Source organism: Talpa occidentalis, unplaced genomic scaffold, assembly GCF_014898055.3.
Source record: "Talpa occidentalis isolate TD23 unplaced genomic scaffold, MPIMG_talOcc4v2.1, whole genome shotgun sequence".
NCBI classification, from domain to species: domain Eukaryota; kingdom Metazoa; phylum Chordata; class Mammalia; order Eulipotyphla; family Talpidae; genus Talpa; species Talpa occidentalis.
In genome coordinates this window covers 145,885,868-145,906,939 of record NW_026555331.1, presented here as the reverse complement: position 1 = coordinate 145,906,939, position 21,072 = coordinate 145,885,868, and the positions used below count along the sequence as shown (strand labels likewise).

Genomic DNA, 21,072 nt, shown 5'->3' with positions numbered 1-21,072 from the left:
AGCCTCACAACCCAGCGCTCAACTGCTGCGCCACCAGGGGAGGCCCACTAAGTGTCTAACTTTAGACAGCAGTGTTCAACTGGATCATTTAATAACCAAAAGGCAAGCAGAATATAGATTCCCCCCCGCCACTATCCAAAAATACAGTTTCTATTTGATATGATTTGATAGGTTTTTTTTGAGTTTGGCAATGCTCACAAAATTTTTTCTGTGTGAATTAATGTTAATGGCATTTCCAGACCCCCCTGCAAGTGATATCAAAAAGATTGAGGATACAGAGAGCTTACAATACAACACACATACACACACACACACACACACACGAAATGTCTATTCAAGGAGGAATCATAAAAACTCATTATAGATTCATAAGAAAAATCTTAATATTTATGAAGAATTAAGCTGTGGGCCGTACTCTCTCATTTTTGTTTTGAAGGGCAAAGTAATCCTCAATTAAGTTCCAAATCCCAATTAAAATTTAACTTTACGGCGCCAGCTTTGCCCACCTGTGTTTGTGCAGGTGCTGCTCCTTTCCATTCTCTTTCTCCTCATAAATTTGTCCTTTTAAAAATGAAAAAAATAAAAGAAAAATTTAACTTTACATTTGTTTGCTCTCAAATGTAGGCAAGTGCCAGATATTTGATGATCGCAATTATGTTAACTTAAGAAGATAATGTAAGTTGGACATCCAGATTCTAATTGATAAATAAATATTAAATAAAAGATACTAGATGGAAAACTTCTTGAGGGCAAAGAGTTGCACTTGTTTGACCCAGCTCACTCTCTTGCATGTAGTTGTGTGACACAATGAATCATTAATGAACTTTCAGAAACTTTAAGCTTTGCTCATTAAAGAAAATTTATAAATAAATCTCTTCACACAAATTAATTTCTTCCATACAGTTCTGTTGAGTTCTGACATGTTCATTTTCTCTCCCCTCAATTTAGTTTTTGAGGCCAAAGGCCAGGTTTCCACTTCACACCCACATAGGACCTAGCACAGGAGAAGTTCCAGACACAGAATAAGCACGTTTCATACAACTGGTAATGTGATTAGCAAGCTTGGTGACTGCAAATGTCCTCTGTGCTACAGCAGGCCTGGCCAAGTGGGACCCAACAGATCCTGCTCCCCCAGCGTGGCAGCAGCTGACGGGAGTGGCCACCCACACATCGGTGCAGCACGCAACTGTGATTCCTGAGACCATGGCGGGCACCCAGCAGCTGGCCGACTGGAGGTGAGTGGGCAAGCGGGTGTGTTTGAATGAGAGCCATGTCCACTGCTGACCCAGATGGCTGCTGGGCTGAACTCTACCGATTCCCTGGTTGGCAGAGGACACTTTCAGTTAAGAATATAAGGTGGAGGGCCTCCCCGGTGGCGCAGCGGCTGAGTGCTGGGCTGCGAAGCTGCCTGCAGCCTCTGCAGCGCCGGTTCGATCCCCAGCCCACCGGCGAGGGTCCCACATCACGCTCAGACCTCTCCTGTCGCGACCATTGCTCCCCTCAGCAGTGTATTTCGTCAGTCTGCCTGTTCTGCTCCCTCCTTCTCTGGCTCTGGTGAATTCTCTCATCCTCCGGCATTTCTGACTGTACCCAGTGCTTGTTCATTATTCATTCTAAACATCGGGGCAGGTCACACCCGCCCTCTGACCATCTCCATACTGACCATGGATCCTCCCCCAAAGTTCCTTTTCTGACTTGAAAAGACTATTGAGAATTAAGAGCTCTCATAAAAGGGAGAGGGGTGGAGACATATGTCCCCAGTCAAGCCTCAGCTTCCTCTCTTCTGTTTCTTCCTTCTTCCTGCTGCTGAATGCATAGGATCTGTCCTTCAGCCCTACTGACCTCCCCACTGACAACAGCATGTGAACCCCTATTCGGGGGAGGTGCTCTCAAACCAAGTAAAACTGGGTGTGCATTATCTGAGGCAAAATACTTACCTTTTATGAGCCTTAGTTTTTTCTTCAGTAAACGTGGGAATAATAACAGTTCTGGATTGTGGGAAGGTTTAAATTAAGATAAAACACAAAGCACTTGGCCTGTATTTACATGGCCCGAACAAGCACCTGGTACATGGACAGGCAATAAATAAATCCGTTATCTTCCTTTCTCATTGCCATGGGTTCCTGCTCAGCCAGACGGCCTTCCCTCTCACTCCTGAGTTACAGCCACAAAGGAAAAGCTATTAGATCCATTTTTTTTTCCTCACCTCATTTTCATCACACTATGTTGAATTCCTTTTTCCTTCTTTCAGCATTTTTACCTCACTCACTTCCAGCAATAACACACAGTCATTCATGCATATTTACTTGCTCTCCTCCCTCCTCACCTTCTACCCTGTTACACAAGCATCCAATGAATTTTCAACATTTTCTTTCAGTCTCTTCTCCAAAGACTATCCCTCCCTCATCATGGCTAATAAACAAGAGAAGTACGATGCTTGACATGGAAAAAGAATGCCATGTCTGTAGGAGAAATAGCAACAACAAAATTAAAAAGCCGTAATGTCAGTTTCTGAAGTCCACATAAATGTCCAAAAGAGTCTATCAAGGGGCCTCCCTGGTGGCGCAAGGGGTTAAGCACAGCACTATGAAGCAATCCGCAGCCTCTGCTGCACAAGTTCAATCCCTGGCTTGCCAGGGAGCAACCCACATGGCGCAGCAGACCTCTCCTGTCTTGCCCGCTGCTCCCCTCAGCAGTGTGTCAGTCAGTCTGTCTGTTCTGTTCCCCACTCTGTCTTTGGTGAATCCTCTCACCCCCCCCACCCCCACATATTTGGCCTGTACCCCAGCTCTTGTATGCATAAATAAATCTTTTTTTTTTAAGTTTTTTTTTAAAGTCTATCAAATTCTCTACAGAAGTGTCTACTTCTTATTTTTGTCCTAGTCAACCTTTTCCCCAAGTTGGAAGATAAATTTTATGCTTTCAAAATTCAAATGATTCTCTTTTTGCTCTTCACTGTTTTTAAGTGGGCTTTATAGGACAGTCTCTGAATTAATCACCACGTTTACTGTTTTTTTTGGAAAACAAGCTTTTGAGCTCCATACAATCCCCACCTAAGAGCTTTTGAAACATCACCCAGCTTCAGGATAACTGCCAGTATTTCTATAAACATGTGTCTGACTGCTATTAATTTTGATTTAATACCAAATTCTACGCATGTCTAGTCAACCTTCAGTTAATCTAATTATTCATTCAGCAAGCGTGTAATTAATTGATCAGCTGCTACATGCCTGAGCGTGGCGCTAGCCACCGAGAGAATTCAAAAGAATGTTAACACTTCCTAAAGCCAGAAACATATGGCTCCCAGTCTTCAAGGCTTGTTCTGCACATAAACTACAATTTCTTCACTTATGAAATGGTATTGCTAAGATATCCAGCTGCCTCACAGAGTGGAATAAACCTTTGAAGACACTTTATAAATTCTGAAATAAAATACCCAATAGTCACCTGTTTAGGAACTTTAAACACTTTGGGATATCTATCTGTTTGGGATATTTATCTCCTGTCCCCAGAGTAAGCGACCTCTCCCCGTATTTGCCATTCTTCCTATGTGAAATGTCCTCTTTCTCCCCACCAATAAATTGTGTTCCTGCCACTCCTTCAGAACATCTGGAAATTTATTGATGACTTGTCAGAGGTGGGCCCCTCTCTTCAGCACCCACAGGGCAATGCGAACCAATGGCTGGTTTTAATTTGTCTTTTAAGTGGTGGGGGGAACCTTTATGCTATCAAGGAGTCCTGTGTTCCTAAAACCAATAAAAGTTCTGGCTTGCCCATCTCCCTTTTCAGGAACACGCATGCCCACGGCAACCATTACAATCCCATCATGCAGCAGCCAGCGCTCCTGACTGGTCATGTGACCCTTCCAGCAGCCCAACCCTTAAACGTGGGTGTAGCCCACGTGATGCGGCAGCAGCCGACCAGCACCACCTCCTCCCGGAAGAGTAAGCAGCACCAGTCCTCTGCCAGGTAGGTGGGGAAGCCGGGGTGTCTCCTTGGAGGGAGAACCCCAGGAGATGGGGCTTTCAAAATCTTCTCAGCATTAGGGAGTGTCTGCATGTGCCCCGTCCCTGGCCAGGGCAGGGAGTGGCCCTCGCTGGTGCTAGGGCTTAGCAGTGCCCAGTGAAGCTCTTTTAACTGCTGGAGTAGTGAAAAATGTGATCTCGAAATTATAGCATGTTAACAAGAGCAAGTACAGAGGTTTATGTTAAGTGCAAACAGTGGAATAATCTTATTAAAACTTATTGCCAGCCCTCAAAAAGGAACAAGCAGTGTATCTGACACCAGCTAGATAGAGATTGAGTGAAATCCATCTTTATGGAATGATTTTCATCTTCCTGCATCTCTTTAACAGAAGGTGCTAGAATCCCTAAGGACATACAGAGTCCAGTGTCATCCCTTCGCGTTTGTCTCACTGTATAGATACAGCCAAGGTCAACAAGGGTTGATGGAGAAAGGGGGGTATTTTTTTAATTATCCACTCAATACTTTCATAGTCATGTCCCTCTGCCAGAGGAAGGCGCGAAAGGTAAACTTGAAGGTCAGCAGTGTTAGATACTTTAGCTCCAGGTACTTGTAGGAAGTGAGTGTGCTAGTTTAATAGACGGTAAAACCAGCCGTTAGCAAGAAAATCAAAGCTTCAGATGACAAATAACCATTTCTTCCAGCTCCCTCCAAGACAACATAAGGGTGTCTGGGAGGATGACAGATGGACTCAGGAAGTAGGACCTTGATCCTGAAGATGGTGCTGTGTTGGGACAGACACCCTGAATTCTGGGTTGTACTACTGCACCCCCATGTCCAGCCCAGTCCCTCTACCTTCTCCTGAGAGGCACAACTGCCCCCTCTATCCTGCCGGAAGCAGGTACAGGAGCCCAAGCCCAGAGAAGGCAGGCTGCTGCCCCATCTGTGTAGAAAGAAAGAGCTCTAGCGGCAACCACATTTTGTAGCTACGGATAGAGTCTGAGTGCCCTGACCCCCCTTTCTAATGGAGACTCAACCAAGCTGGTGTTTCCAGATAGGCCCTTGGAAGGAGCTGCTGGGCCTGACCTTCCACTGAGTGTGTGTGTGTGGCTCTGTCGTTACAGAAACGTCTCCACCTGTGAGGTGTCTTCCTCTCAGGCCATCAGCTCCCCTCAGCGGTCCAAGCGCGTCAAGGAGAACACGCCTCCCCGCTGCGCCCTGGTGCACAGCAGCCCGGCCTGCAGCTCCTCCGTCACATGCGGCTGGGGTGACGGTGCCTCCAGCACCACCAGGGAGCGGCAGCGGCAGACCATTGTCATTCCCGACACCCCCAGCCCCACGGTCAGCGTCATCACCATCAGCAGCGACACAGATGAGGAGGAGGAGCAAAAGCACGCCCCCACCAGGTGAGGCTGTGCACTGCAGACTTCCAGGAGGAGCAGGCGGGGTGCTGCTGCCTCCCCCAGAGACAGTTCCTGTGGATCTGGGCCACTTCCCTTCCGACCTGACAGTCCCCCTTCCTGGCCCCTGCAGTTCGGGTTCCGCCATGTCCGAGAGGCCTAAAGCGATGTCAAGGGAATGTCAGACTCATTGGCCATCATTGTTCTAACCAAAATAATTTTGAATCATTTTGGTCTTGAAAAAAATCATTATAGACCCTGTACACTGGGGGGCTTGGGATCATAAAAATTACGCAGCAGTGCCGTTTCAATCCGTGTAAGCTTAAAACTCCGCCTCAGGCTATTGAATTTATTCCCAGTTGGTCAGGATATTTCTCTAACATCGCCTTGGCTCTCTCAGATTTTGAAGTAATTGTCCAATTAATCAGAAGTTTCCCGTGTCTGATTAACCAATCTTTCAAACTGCCAGTTGGCTCTTTACCCAGAGAGCTTTACTGTTTATTCCAAAGTATACAGAACTCATTTTACTCTGTGTGCTTCCCGGGAGAAGGGGAATTATTTATTATATTTGCAAGACTGTTAACCCTGGCGCCAGCGCCCCTCTCCTGCGCTTTCCCGCCAGACTTCAGAGCTCGGTTTGTGCTGGGGCTGCCTGGTGAACCCCTGGATCTTGCCCCTCGGGAGCAGTCCCGTGGCCTCCTGCACCCCTTTGATCTCCATGGCTCATAGACCCAAAGTCTCCCCAGCCCATAACTGGATGCGAAGCTCAGCAATCACAATTAGACCCAAATTTTTAATTCCTGATTGGATACAATGTCACTAATTAGCCATCACAAATCCTTTTGATTAGATAATAAATTCCCATACTTTGAAATCATTACAGACTGTACAGATAGACTGATTAAAATATCCTCGCTGTAGCTCTTCCTGCCTGGCACCCCTCCCGTCTTTACGGTGAGGCTCGGTGTTCTGTTTTAGGTTTCCATGATGCAGCGAGCGTCTGTCTCATTCGATGTGCTCCTTCCCCAGTTAATGGCTCAGCCTGATCTTGAGTGCGTTGCAGAGAAGACTGTCACGGCGCCTGTGGTCTTAGCATCATGCCGGAGGCCAGGGGGCCTGGGGCCAGGGAGACCAGGCTCCCTGTCTAGGCAGGGCCGCGCTTTTATACCAGCCCCAACTGGGTCAATAGCACATCCTCCCCAGTGCCTCCTGCCCTCCAGCCCGGGGATTTTGTGGGCTCTGCAGGTCCTTCACCGGGAGAAAGGTGCCGCCCAGCCTGGGGCAGGGCGTGGGTGGTTTGTAGCGTTCAGAAAAGGACCCAACAGCCTCACACAGCCCTTGGCCACCACTGAACAGAAGTAGAAACAGTTTAAAACACTGACCACGCGCTTGAGTGGAGTCTCATTCTGGAAGGACGAGCTTTGAATTGACACTGGATCTCAACCCTTGGGCCCAGGAGGGAAGGGGATAGTGTGTCTGAGGAAAAGGTGACAGAGCTGTGTCCTCTTCCCCCCAGACAGTGGTGGGGACTGAGAGGCAGAGCTGAGATGCCTGGCAGCCTGCCAGGACCTTGGTGGCAATGACCTGGGGCTTGGGGCCTGTAGGCAGGTGCATATGAGGGACACCCACAGGCAGTAAGAGCCACGAGCACCAGAGTTCATCAGAGAGAGATGTAGGGGCTCGCCTGCCCCCCATGAGGACAATGAAATGCACTGGGGCCATTACCCCAAGTGGGGAAGCTCAGGTCAAGGCTAGAGAGCAGAGAGGAGTTGGTAAGGGCCTCAGGCTGCCCCCCGCCGTGGGGACAGGCGCCCACAGAATGAGGTCATATTGTTTTCTGGTGCGAGTAAGTGACTGTTGCCCAGAAAAAAACTGTTTAGGGCCCAAGAGACTGGAAAGTGGATTTGAATCCAAGTAGGAGCAAGCAAAAACCAGCAAACTGTTTTATAGAGGGAGAAACTACTGGGTCATGTGATCACATAATTGTGACTTCATTGTGGAGTGAGGAAAAAACGGGTGAGGGTGAATTACAGCTTCTTAGGACAGAGTGATCACAAAGTTCCACAGAGTGCATATTTATGGGCCCCACCGGTGTGAGACAGCACGCTTGGAAATGCAGGGGTTACATAAATAAGGTAGACATTCTGTCCTCGTCCTCGGGAGGGGTGCAGGGTAATGAGCAAGGTAAGATCTAGAAATCATCACGACACAAAACAGTATCAGTCCCATAAAAACCAGCCGGGTCCTGTGGGGATGCCGCAGGGAAACAGTTCGAGGAAAAAGCAGGGAGGGAGGGAGCTTTTTAAGGTCAGAGGCCTCGCAGGCGTGACCTGAGTAGGTGAGGTCGCAAATTCACATGGGATAAGTGGGGGGCAGGGCCTCAAAGGTAGGCAGGGAGGATCAGGACAGCAGTGAGCAGCAGGCCCAAAGAAGCAGGCAGTGAGGAAGAAAGGGGTTTAGAATGGAAAAGGGGTGTCGAGGGTGACCCCTTCCATGGGGGTGATGCAGGGGGGCTCAAGGGAAAGCATCACTCCTGAGAAAACAAGGGTGTCCGGCAACCCCCAAGTGCAGCAGTCAGGGAACCTCTCAGCTGCTCTCCTGCTGGAAGCTTCTCCAGCCCGTCAGGGCTCCAGTGTCAGCAGTGGAGGCCCTGCCTCCCCAACTCTGGGCCTTGTTGCTCCCAAACCCACTTTCAACTGGGCCCAGAGCATCTGAACTCTGATCCCCATGTCCCCCCTTCACCTCCTCTTCGCTCTTCACCCCCTAGTCTGGCCCTGAACCTGCTTGAAATGCCGACTCCTTCCCCCGGGTGCGTCAGCCTCAGCCCAGCAGCTGGAGCGTCATAGGCCACTGGGCAGGTGACGGCACCTCCCGTGCCAGTGTCTTATTGCGCCAACCTGATACTAAAAACGGTTACCCCACCTGTGTAGGCCCGATTGTCTAAACAACTGTCACTGCATCCCCGGAATCAGATGACCATTTAGAGGAAGGCCAAGGCACCGCGGTTATCCCGACCCCCAGTGTGTGGCTTTGTTAGTTGCCAGAGCAGATGGATGGTCTGCAGCTCCCACTTGTAAGGACTCCAGGGTGTGGTGGGGAGGGGGGGTGTGGGGGCGGGAGCAGCCTAGGAGCCAGTGGGTTGTGGGGGAGGGGTCAGAACAACACTCAGCAAATGTTTTCACCTGCTCGATCCGGTGCATCACTGATGGGGTTTACCAGGCCAGTAGTTCTAGTCCCATTCACTAGATGAGGAAACTGAGGCCCAGGACAGGTAAGTGCCTCGACCCATATTGATAAAGTTCTCAGTAGCAGAATTGGGACTTGGGTCCCAGACCATTGAAAAAATAGCAATCTTAATTACTGGCCAAAAAAAAAAAACAATTTCTCTTAAGTCATTAATTCAACAAATATAAATTGTCCTGCCCCCTCCTCTGAGCCCCACGATGTCCTGGTTGCACCCACTGTGCGCAGGGTACCAGGCCCAGGCTATGGGAGCCTGGGTGTCGCTCCCTGAGCCCCGCTTTTGTTTGTCACAGCGCCAGAGCTCTTGAATATGTGTTACTGGGTTGGAGAAGCATTGACTGCCTCCACATGCTGAGTCAGCCTTCTCTCCTCCCTGGAATCTCCCGGGGCAGAGTTTACAGGTGCGAGTCTTATTCAGACCCTCTGCCAACTCCGCCTCACCCTGGAACTGTGCTTTAGAGAGCCCGCGGCCCGCTCACACAGGCTTGGGTTACCAGGGTCATTTTTGAAGCATGTGACCAAGTGGCTCATCTCAACTGACCAACCAGAGATCATTTTGTCCATTATCCACTATTTGTTCATTGATTCCTTCTTCGGATTATCTGGATGTTTCTGGCAGGTGCCTCGTGTGTTACTTAGATCACCAGGTACAGCTGCAGCATCACTTCACACGTGTAAGCAATTGCTCAGCATTACAGGGAATGTTGCCAAGATGTAGGCTTTAAGAAAATTGGCTCCTAAATATCACTCAATATTTCAGATATGACTCACCCTCAAGAAAGTTCATATAAAGAAAATTGCCTCGACGTGTTCTGCTTTTGACCTCATTGAAAACCTAAAGAAATTATTCTAGAAAAATCATAGTAAGGAAACTACGAAATTACTGCGCACCAAATTACTGCTCAAAAGATGGTGCCCTGAAAAACTAACATCCCTTAACACTGGGGGGAAACACACGCGCGCACACGTATGTGGTGGGCCAGGAGCTACCCCACGCACTGTGGGCTCCACATCACCTACAGTGTCGCTTCCTGGGTGACTGGTGGCCAGCGTGGCCCCTGCCGTGGGATGTGGGGGTCCAGCTGGAGGGAAGGCGGGGTGGGAGCACGGGGTCGGTGGAAGGGACTTGTGGCGGCCCCCAGGTGAGTGAGAGTGCAGAGCTCTGACACATCTCGGGTGACAGGACGGCTTGTCCAGCGGAGCCCATCCTCGGAGAGCTCCATTCACGACAAGCCAGCGGGTTGAGCAGCCTGGTTGAGGGGCTGCATTTTGAAGGGCCGCATTTGGAAGAGACACTGTGCCCCACCGTCTGTCCCCTGCATGTCACAAACCCACTGCCAACGTGCTGTGCCTTCCTCGACAGGGAGAAGGGGATGGCAGAGGATTGGCTACCGCGGGGCGGGGCAGGGCAGGGCCCCGTTTGCAAAAGATGGATTAAGTCACAGGGTGGGGTCATTCACCGGCCCCTTGATTCAGACTTCTCTAGAAGGTGGTCACTGACAAAATGACTTAGGTGGTGTGTATGCATGGATGTGTGTGCACAGCCACGCAGAGACACTCACCTAGATGCCAATGTGCAAGCTACCCTCTGCAGGGAACAGGTACACCGAATTTGAAGTGGATTTAGTGTGTCCTCCCTAATGACTTAAACAGGGAGCTACTTAACATGTGGGAACAAGCGCTTTGGCCTGGAGCCATTGGCTTCTCCATCTCGCCCTGGGGAGGGCGGTTAAAAGCAACCAGACGTGTGGACCCCCCTGGTGGTACAGCGGTTGAGCGCTAGGCTGCAAGGCTGCCCGCAGCCTCTGCAGCGCCGGTTCGTGCCCCGGCCACTGGCGAGGGTCCCACAAAAAAAAAAAAAAAAAAGGCAACCAGACGTGCATTCTGGCTGGATGGCAGGATGGAGCAGGAAGCAGTGCCTCCTTGAAGTACCGGCAGGTCTTGTCCCATCCACTGGACAGCACTCATGGGGTGCACCCTGCCCCGTGCTCAGAGAAGGCCTGTCCCCCACCCAGCATGTTCTTGGGGGAGCCAGCGGCGTCAGCTAGTTTACATCTTCAGTACTGGAGGGCAGGGGGGTCTGATGAGAGAACTAGTACAGCCTAGTGGTGAAGAGTGACTTCGGACTCTGGACATCTCAGTACCCCCCACCCCACCAAAAAAAACTCTTATTTAAAAATAGGCTAAGGACTCGAGCTGACATTTCATAAAGAAGGCAGGTGAACATTCAGCAGCTGTGCGGAAGAAGGCTCACATCACTCATCAGGGAAATGCAAGTGAAAACTCGAGGAGCCATCCCCTCGAGGTGGCAGCGTGGCTGTTCTCAAAAGCAGACGAGTATGTGGGGAAATTGGAGCACTGTCGCATCGGTGGTGGAAATGCAGAACACCACAGTCTCTGGAAAGCGATATTGAGGTTCCCCAAAACAAAATTAGAACTACCATGGGATGCAGTGATTCCACTTCCAGCTACTTGTCCAAAAGAACTGACCTCAGTTCCTTGAAGAGCTCTGTGCACCCATGTTCGGCACGGTCCAGAGTAACCTACATGTCCATCAGGTGATGGGCTGAAAGCATGGCCTGTGCACACGACGGATACCTAAGAGAAGGGAAGTCTGATCTGCAGAAACCTCTTATATGAGGTACCCAAAACAGTCAAATTCATAGAATCCAAGAACTGTATCAAGAGCCCCATGAAGTGTGGGTTGGGCAGTTGGGGAGTCACTGAATCCATGGGCATTCTTCTCAGTGAAGCAAGAGAGGAACAGTCTAGAGAGCCACTGTACCGCATCGTACACCTGGTCACTACACTGCAATGTATGTGCTTTAAAAAACACTCATGTTCAGTATTATTGCAATAAAATAAAAATTTTTTAAATTAATAAACTTAAAGCCATGCTTAGTCATCCCCCCCCCAAAAAAAAAATCTGGCTCCGGGTTCAGACCTGCCTGTACCCCAACTGACTAGTGAGCTTGAGCAGGCGCGTGGCCTGCGCTCTCCATGTCTGCTTGGAACAAGGGTGGCCGTGCATTCGATCGGGGAGCCTGGATTTAGTAACCCACGTCACGGTACAGAGGAGCAGTGTTTTTCACATACAGCATTCACGATGGAATCAGGAGCAAGATAAGTCACGGAAAGCTTCTTGGCGGAGATGAGTTTTGACCTTGGTCCTGAAGGCTGGAATGGGCTGAGATTGGCAAATAGAAATCAGAAACACATTTTCTGTCTTCTGCTGCGTCCCCACAGGAAGGGGTCACAGGGTTGTATCTGATTATCCAGCCATGTTTTCTCCCCCGAGGCTGATGTGTTTACTTCTTAGCTCCTTATTTCTTTTCATCATTTTAAAAAGATGAAAATCATCTATTGCCATGACAACACAAGCCAGTCGTGAACTCTGGTGGCTTTATCCTTTATTCAGAGTGATAGTCGAGGCCGTTTAAGCAAACATTCCTCCTCCTGCTTGTAGCACCATCTCACTTCCATCAACTGCCTCATGATGGGATTGATAAGCTATCAATAATAATTAGACACTAGAGTGGAACATGTCCCAGTGGTGTTATTACGTAAGAGCCAGAAGCATCTATCGTAGTAATCACAAATGCATCATTTTTAAAAATGACTCTCAACATCTTCGCATTTCTTCTCTAACCTGCAGAGTATATTCAGATGGAGCACAGAGATTCCTAACAATAGATTAAAGACAGCTATCAAATTAATTCACCTTTTCCACGCTTGTCACATGTAAACCCAGAAAGGCAGGAAGTCAGCACTAGACTGTGGTGTGCTCAGTAGGCGCAGGGACCTCAGAGCTCTAAAAAGCCTAGCACCCGTGAGGACATGTGGAGGTTCTAGGTCTCTCTTGGAATTCTGCAGCTTCTGGCGGGTCAGCTCTCTGCCTGGTGAGTTTCCATGCAGGAGATGGCCCTAAATTCTCATGGGTACTCCAGGTCAAGTTGCAGCTGTTAGAACTTTCCAGAAATCCATCCTCAGTGGCAGAGGCTTGCTGATTCATGAAGTGGTCTGCTGGATGTTCAGTAGTACCAGTCATCAGAAAATTCTGACTCCTACTGAGATGAAGAATTCCTAGTAGACCCAATTAGCGTTCTATTGCAGCATTACCAAAACCTGTGCTGTGTATTTGTAATTTACTCATTTTCTAAACTACACAAAACTAAAGAAGATGTGGGTTCAGAAAGTAGCCCAGTCTGAGTCCACACGTCAGGTCCACTTACTAAAGGGATTTACCTCCTCCAAATTAGGAGTCGCCAAATCCTATTTTCAATGCCCTTAACAGTCTCTGAGAGCCTTGCAGTGGATGCTTTAACGCCATAGGGAAATTCTCCTTCACCCCTGGTGGGTTCTATAGTAGGTGGGACCTGGAGGGCGCCCCCAGGATCACACCAGTAAGTAGACAGCAGACTCACTGCTAGAACACGAGCTCAGCCCCCTTTGGTGTGGGCCCAGCACTCACACCTGCACTTGCCACGGACCACGTCTGCGTCCTGTGCGATGGCCAGGTATGCTGCTGCATGTTCGTGTTAGTCCCCACCTGGGGTGACCTACAAGCTGAGGCGTGCCGCCTGCCCCCAGAACTGGGAGCTCAAGGTCACCGCCTCCCAGCTCCTCCCCTGCCGCTGGAAGTACTTTGCAGTGGTGTGCAGCGGGGCGGGGTTCCCTTTAGTAACCTCTTGCTACGCAACTGACTCCACGTTACCCAACCCCACCCACACAGAAAGCAGCTGCAGGTTTCCGGGTCCGTAGGCAGCTCTGCCTCCTGCTCCCTCGGCCCGCTTGCTCTTAGATCCCTCCTTGGACTTTCTAGGCTGGAAACCTTTTCCTGGGGTCCACTCTCTAGTTCTAGTGCCAGATCTCAGTGTCTTCCCACCCCCGCTCACCCTACTTGCTTTGTTTCTGAACAAGATTTTTTAGAGCTGACAGGCGTTGCTTACCGTACAAGTCACCCATTCAAAGTGTACAGCTCCGTGCTTGGGTCATGCAGACAGGACAGTTCTATGCATACATGTAAAACATTTGCCATCTTAACCATCTTGGAGTGTATAGTTCAGTAACATCCCATGGATGGCTGAAGACCATCGCCACTATGTTAGTTCCAAAACTTCCATCTCTTCCCTGAAACCATCCCCAGGAAGCAGTAAGTCCCTGCTCCCCACTCTCCCCCATCCTGATAGCCTCTGATCCACTTTCTCTGAGAATGTGCCTATTCCAGGTGCCTCATGGAAGTGGAATCATACACCATCTGCCCTTCCGTGTCCGGCTTATTTCACTGAGCAGACTCCCAAGGTTCATGCACCTGGCATGTACCAGAACGTCATTGGTTTTCCCACCAGTCATATTCCATTGCGTGGGTGTACGTAGTGCGTCCGTTCCTCCGGGACGGGCACCTGGGTTGCTGCCACCTTTTGCCTGTTGTGAGTAGCGCCGCCATGACCTTTGGCCGAGGAGTATTTGAGTTCCAGCTTTGAGTTGCTTTGCCCGCCTGGGAGTGGAGACCGGGTCAGGTGGTACTCCAGCGTGTGGACGTGGCGGTTAAGCTGTTGTAAGTCGGAAGTGTCAGTCTTTATTAATGAAAATTTATCTATTTTACCAACGTTAACATGCAGAGCTATAAATACAGGTAATCGATTCATTCCTCCCCTTCTGAGCTCTTAACAATTATCATCTGTGCAGCTCATTTGACAGTTCGCAGAAGGCTCTGTGACATCCATTATTCTCTTTAACTGCTTATTTTTAAAGCTTTTACTGTCTAACTTGTCATGTTGTTATACAGTCCGCCACTGAGGTTTTAATCTCCCCCAGGGCAGGGACGTGCGTTTTAGTTCTTCAGACAGGAATTCCCTGCAGCACCTAGCAGGGATCTCCAGATATTTAACTGATGAGTTTTAATTTTCTTTCTTATCATCCTTCTGGTTTCTTCATAAGACGAGACGCTTTTCCAGCAAGTCCTTACCTCGACAGAATTCACTTTGCCTAGATAAATTTGTTACAAACCTGTTATTGAAGTAACATACGATAATCACGACCGCAGCTGGCTTCTGGAGAATACCTGCTGTGAGTCAGGAGCTACTCAAAGCATGTGCAGTATATTTTCTTTCTTCACTCTCCAAACAACCCTATGACTTGGGCACTACGTCACCCACACTGCACTGATCAGGAAACTGAATCTCCGAGGGGTTAATAGCGGCAGCCCAAAGCCATACCACCTGCAGGAGCTGAAGCAGGCCATCTGACTGCAGGTCCTCTGTTTGTACCCACGGACATGGTGGCACCTTCTCTGAAGCAGAGAACAGAGGGATGGCCACGGAGGCCTGGAGGTGGGGGGCAGGTGCGACTTGCTTACAGCCCCTCCAGCCTGTGGGGGATTTTACAACTAGCTGTCCTTACACTTCCCCTCTGCCCAATAGCTGGGTGCTCTCAGGAGTTTGCCACTTCTCTTTTGCCCTCAGGGTGACAGAGAGATCGATCTTGGAAAGGGCCAGGTCCTGTGACTGGCATGTGACCTTGGGACTGTTGTGGCTCCATCAGGCCTACTCTAAATCCCAGCTCTTAGCAAATTAGTTGGAATCTGACCATCTTACTTAGGCAGTCGATATTTCTTAAAAATAGATGATCAATATACAAAAATAGATGAAAATCCATTTTTAAAACCATCACAATAAGCAACAAATTCCATATCCATCACCCACCTCCCTGAGCTTGGTGACGGACAGAATTAGTTCCCAAAGTAACCACACAGCCATAAATAACTCAGGCAAAAATGTGCTGGTGGGAGCCCGCCCTGACATCCTGGTACATTTCAGCCACAGGATGAAGACCTGGTAGAGCGACTCCCTCCTGGGCATCATCCCGGAGGGAGACCCTCTGAACGAGGGGCATTGCGGTCCCCTCCCTGATCCTTGGCCGGACAGTGAAAGCTGCAGGAGGGCTGTGTCCCCTGAGAAGGGGGCCCTCGGGTCAGTGGGCTGCACCAACAGTCAGCCCCTGACCCCCTCGGAGCAGAGACAGCAAGTGTCAAACCAGCTCTGATTTCTCTTAGCTTGTCTGAACCATGTCGTGGGGCGTCACCTCCTCCGAACCTCACTTTTCTTGTGTCCTTCTCCCTGTACCCTGATTTCTCTTGAATGCCCACCCCCTCCTGCCTGAGCTTGCTGTGCCTTGCAGGGTCCTCTGTCTGCACAGCTGGCCCCCTTCTGTGGCCCAGAGGGCGTGGCCAGACCTCATGTATCTGCCCCGGGGTGCTGAGTTCTGCGGGTCCTGCGGGAAGCTTCTCGCGCCCCGATTTCCAGAATCGGCCTGTGGGCCCAGCTGCCGCCCCTTTCTCCCTTGTTTCCACGTCCCCTGCCTCCAAGTGGACAGGTGACATTCCTGCACTGGGGTCTCCCTCTCCCCCTCCCTTCCCCGCCCCAGGGCACAGAGGGGCTTTTCCCTCCACTAGTTCTGGACCCCTGCTCTGCTGTCAAGGTTCTGACCGCCCCCTTTGGTTTCCAGCACTGTCTCCAAGCAGAGAAAAAACGTCATCAGCTGTGTCACGGTCCACGACTCTCCCTACTCCGACTCCTCCAGCAACACCAGCCCCTACTCCGTGCAGCACCGCGCCGGGCACAGCGCCAGCACCTTCGACACCAAGGCCAGCCTGGAGAAGCCCTGCACCGGGAACCCCCGGACTATCATCGTGCCGCCCCTGAAAACCCAGGCCAGCGAAGTGTTGGTGGAATGTGACAGCCTGGTGCCAGGTAATCAGGCCGGGCGGGTGGGGCGCGCTCTCTGGAGACAGCTTTCTCTGTTTTCTGCTGCTAAAAATGTTGTCCTGTGAGAGCTAATAGCGCCAGGTCATTGCAGATCCTTACCAAGGATTTCGTGCAAATAGCCAGAGTGGGATCCTGCTTGGCGCCAGCTGTATATGTGAGGTGAAGTGGGCTCCCGTTGAGAGGGGAGGTTGTGTCGAGCGTGTTTCTCCCTCACATGCTGCTTGGTTAGAAAGACTTCTACCCCCTCCCTCACCCCACCCCCAGAACTGAATGGAACATCCCTCCCTTTTGGAGCAAAAATATTCATGTCTTTGATTAGACACAGTGGGGCCCAAGGGCGACCTACTGTATCAAATATGCAAATTACCTTTCTAAAATCTAAATTTCTGAATTTCAAAAGTGTCTGACCCCAGAGATTTCAGCTCCAGGATTGCAGGCCTCCTAGGTCGCTTTGTAGAAGGGACAGTGAGTTTTGTAAATCAAGGATCCCCATGCTTCTGGACCTCTGGGGGGGACTCTGTAATGCTGGTGACTCCTAAAAAATACCCGATGAAGGTTCTTGTGTATTGGGCGGCCTGTGGGTCATCCATGAGTTGACAAAGAAAAAAAAAAAGTGACTGATGTTATTTCTCTTGACTTTTTGAAACCAAGTAGAGGAGGCATGGGGGGCTGGATTGCCACAGCTTGGGAATCTTGCTGCTGGTGGCGTTGTTGGCCTCTCTGTGGAAAGTGACAAAGTTGTAGTGAAACTCGGGGACCACCTAGCCCCCCTCCTAGCTGAGACGGATGAAGGAGCTCAGGGCTGGCCATGCCTGGCATGACCCAGCCCCTCTGTCTCCAGAAACCATGACGGTGAGCAGGGAGAGGACAGCGTCAGGGCCCTCGAGGGCGGGGGGGACCCCCCTTTCCTGTCACGTCCTCCAGCAGCATCATCAGCCCGTCGTGCTGTTTGTGGCTGTGGTGGCTTCCGGGGCCTACCTAGCCCGCCGTGCTCCTTTCTATCTGAAGTAAAAGAGAAAACCGCCTGGATGGCTGAGGCTTCGGTGGTGCCCCGCCGCGGCCCACAGCCACCCGAGTCCGGCCCTGCCAGGAGCTGGTCGTCACCCGTCACTCCCCCGGCCCCCCACCCCGCACGGTTTGTTCAGCGTAACCCATGTGGGAGCCACGGCATTCCAGGTGTGCATTTTGCTCCCCCCGGGACACATGGGGCCTTTTGCCCCCAGTTAAACGTATCCTGCTGCGTTTCCCCTGTGTGCTGGGTCTGGGGGGTGGCCCCGTCTCCTTGGAGGGGACCCAGAAGAGCGAGCTGCGGAGCGGCAGACTCTGCTGTGCTGCTCGGGTCACCAGACAGCAGCTCCACCGTGCAGCGGGTTTGCTCCCAAGCCGTGGAACAGGCCCGGCCCGAGGCCTGTGCGGAGTCCAGACGGGACTTAGCAGGGCCGGGCGAGGCCCGTCTCTGCAGCGCGCCCACTGGTGTCCCCTGGAGGGGAGCATCTTCTGGGCAGCAGGGGCCAGCGACTGACCTGGGGCCTGTTCCTCCTCCCGCACAGTCAACACCGGCCACCACTCGTCCTCCTACAAGTCCAAGTCCTCCAGCAACGTGACCTCCACCAGCGGTCACTCTTCAGGGAGCTCGTCGGGAGCCATCGCCTACCGGCAGCAGCGGCCAGGCCCCCACTTCCAGCAGCAGCAGCCTCTCAATCTCAGCCAGGTGAGCCCCCGCCGGCGCGCCCGGGCCCCCTGGGGGGGCGGGAAGTGCCCTGAGCGACCGACCTGCGCGGTGTTCGTCCCGGTCCTGCTTGGGCAGGTTGGTATTGGGCTCGCGGAGGGCCGGCCCCTGGCAGGTGACCTCGGAAGCGCTAATGGGCGCCACGTCTTGTATTTTAACCCAGAGTTCTGGCCGGGACAGCGAGGCGGCCTCGCCCCAGGCCCCAAGCCAGGGAAGCGGGCGCAGCCCTGGAGGTGTGGGGGGCCGTGGGGTAGAACACGTGAAGCAGAGTCCCCCAGGCAGGCCCGCGCCGGAGGGGTGCGGCCTGCCTCCCTGGGGCGAGGAAGGGAGGCCCGTCAGTCCGGGAGCCCCGAGGCCGCGGGTCGGCTGGGCTCTCCAGGAGGGGAGGTCATGGGACCCATCGCTGCACGCAGCAGCGCCCGGCGCCCGTGATGTTACAGAACCGACTTGGCAGCGAGAGAGAAAGCTGCGTTGTTGTGAGGGAGAAAGCTGCTGGGCCCTGAAGGACGGACAAGTCTCTCCTGTCACTGGGGGGGGGGCCTCCTTTCCCGGCCAGGCCAAGGCCAGGCCACCTTCTCAGCCTGCCGGGAGGGCGGGAGGGCGACTCCTGTCACTCCCGCTCCTCGGCCACTTCTTCCTCCTCCCTCCTCCGCCCTTCTCTCTCCTCCCTGCCCCATGTCTCCTCATGTCCTCTCCCTCCTCCCTCATCCTCGCTTCTCTCTTCCCTCCTCCCACTCCTCCCTCCTCCCACTCCTCCTTCCATCCTCCCCACTCCTCCTCCTCCCCACCCCCCTCCCCCACCCTCCCTCCCCCACTCCTCCCTCCCCCCACTCTTCCCTCCTCCCCACTCCCACTCCTCCCTCCTCCCTACTCCTCCCTCCTCCCTCCTCTCTTCCCCATTCCTCCCTCCTCCCCGCTCCTTCCTCCTCCCCACCCTCCCTCCCCCCACTCCTCCCTCCCCCCGCTCCTCCCTCCTCCCCACTCCTCCCTCCTCCCGCCCCTCCCTCCTCCCCGCTCCTTCCTCCTCCCCACCCCTCCCTCCCCCGCTCCTCCCTCCTCCCCGCTCCTCCCCACTCCTCCCTCCTCCCACTCCTCCCCACTCCTCCCCCTCCCCTCCTCCCCACTCCTCCCTCCTCCCCACTCCTCCCCACTCCTCCCTACTCCCAACTCCTCCCTCCTCCTTGCCCACTCCTCCCCTCCTCATTCCTCTGTCCTCCCCACTTCTCCCTCCTTCCCTCCTCCTCCTTCCCCACTGCTCCCTCCTCCCTATTCCCTCCCTCCTCCTCCTCCCACTCTTCCCTTCTCCCCCTCCCTATTCCTCCTCACTCCCCACTCCCCACTCCTCCCTCCTCCCCACTCCTCACTCCTCCCTCCTGTCCTCTGCCTCTTCCAGGCCCAGCAGCACATCACCACCGACCGCGCCGGGAGCCACCGCCGGCAGCAGGCCTACATCACCCCCACAATGGCTCAGGCTCCGTACTCCTTCCCGCACAACAGCCCCAGCCACGGCACCGTGCACCCCCATCTGGCCGCTGCGGCCGCCGCCGCCCACCTCCCCACCCAGCCCCACCTCTATACCTACACGGCGCCCGCGGCCCTAGGCTCCACCGGCACCGTGGCCCACCTGGTGGCCTCCCAAGGCTCGGCGCGCCACACCATGCAGCACACTGCCTACCCGGCCAGCATCGTCCACCAGGTGCCCGTGAGCATGGGGCCCCGCGTCCTGCCCTCGCCCACCATCCACCCGAGTCAGTATCCGGCCCAGTTTGCCCACCAGACCTACATCAGCGCCTCTCCGGCCTCCACCGTCTACACTGGATACCCACTGAGCCCCGCCAAGGTCAACCAGTACCCTTACATATAAACACTGGAGGGGGGAGTGGGGAGGCCGCGGGCAGGAGGGAGGAGGGACGAGGTGGGAGCTGGGCTTTTTATACTGAAGACGCCGCACACAAACAATGCAAACGGGGCAGGGGCAGGGGAGGGGGCCAGGGGTCGGGACACCAGTGAAACTTGAACTAGGAAGTGAGAGGACTTAGAGCAGAGAAGAGGACATTTCCCAAAGGAAGGGATTAAGAAGGAGGGGAATCTATGCTTTTTATTTTGAAAAAGAAAAAAAAAGAAAATGTCAGTAACAAAAAAAAAAAAAAACAAAAAAAAAACACAAAAAAAACCACCACAGCTCACGAACCCATTCTGCACCAAACTGGAAAGGAGACGCGGAGAGCAGCAGGAAGATTCCAGAAGTGGGGGCCCCAGTTTTCGAAGAACTTTATCTATGAACTTTACAAAGATTATTTTCATATGGCAGCAAGTAACACTTAAGAATTTGCTGTCAGGGATAGCTGAAATGGAAATCCAATAGATTTTTAATTATCAAACATGAGAATTAGGGATTTCTCCAGAACTCTAAGAGGTCAGCAGCCCTCTGGGAGGCTGACGTTGGCGGCTTGGTCTGGGGTTGGCAAAGTCCAGTTCTGGCTCATGTGTCAGGACTGACGGGGGACGGCCAGGCTGAAGGAAGACCCCCCCACCCCCCCGGAGAGGAAACCCCTCACCCCGCCCCAGGAGGGGGCACTTGGTCTCTTTGGGAGCGCTCTGGATAAATCCCTAAGCAATGTTATTCCTCAAATGTCATTAATGGTGTGTGTGGCAAACTTGGGTTTTTTTCCTCTCCTGAAGATTTCTTTTCTCTTTGAATCAACCCCTCGTCACGTAGGTAGGGCTAGTGGTCGTCACCGACCCCCCGTAGAATGTAGCACTCTGCACCCTCCTTTTCTACTTTTGTTGGACCCCAATGATACCAATAGAATATTCCTCAATGTAATTGCACAAAAAAAAAAAAATAAGCGATAGAACACAGGCATGTAACCAATGTGGTGGTCCAGGCGTGCGCGGAGCGAGGGCGTGCGTGCCGGTGCACCCTCCCTCCCGCCCCGCCCCGCCCGGCTCTCGCGGTCTTGGTTTTACA

At 52.4% G+C, this 21,072-nt stretch overlaps 1 protein-coding gene across 1 annotated transcript; it reads left to right on the top strand.

Annotated features, from left to right (window-relative positions):
- Positions 1-1,065: 1,065 nt before the first annotated feature.
- Positions 1,066-20,056, top strand: LOC119250696 (homeodomain-interacting protein kinase 2-like). The gene is made up of 6 exons (XM_037518346.2): positions 1,066-1,235; positions 3,790-3,969; positions 5,088-5,369; positions 16,113-16,357; positions 17,923-18,083; positions 19,495-20,056. The coding sequence occupies exons 1-6, from the start codon at positions 1,204-1,206 to the stop codon at positions 19,963-19,965; spliced, it is 1,371 nt and encodes a 456-aa protein (XP_037374243.1). The 5' UTR covers positions 1,066-1,203; the 3' UTR covers positions 19,966-20,056.
- The last annotated feature ends 1,016 nt before the right edge of the window (positions 20,057-21,072 follow it).

What these genes read in the sequence shown, in the direction of transcription:
- LOC119250696 (XM_037518346.2), top strand. Translation starts at nt 1,204, where the DNA reads ATGGCGGGCACCCAGCAGCTGGCCGACTGGAG. An exon ending in CAGCAGCTGGCCGACTGGAG is followed by an intron (nt 1,236 to 3,789) that starts GTGAGTGGGCAA and finishes CTCCCTTTTCAG; the next exon opens with GAACACGCATGCCCACGGCA. An exon ending in CAGCACCAGTCCTCTGCCAG is followed by an intron (nt 3,970 to 5,087) that starts GTAGGTGGGGAA and finishes CTGTCGTTACAG; the next exon opens with AAACGTCTCCACCTGTGAGG.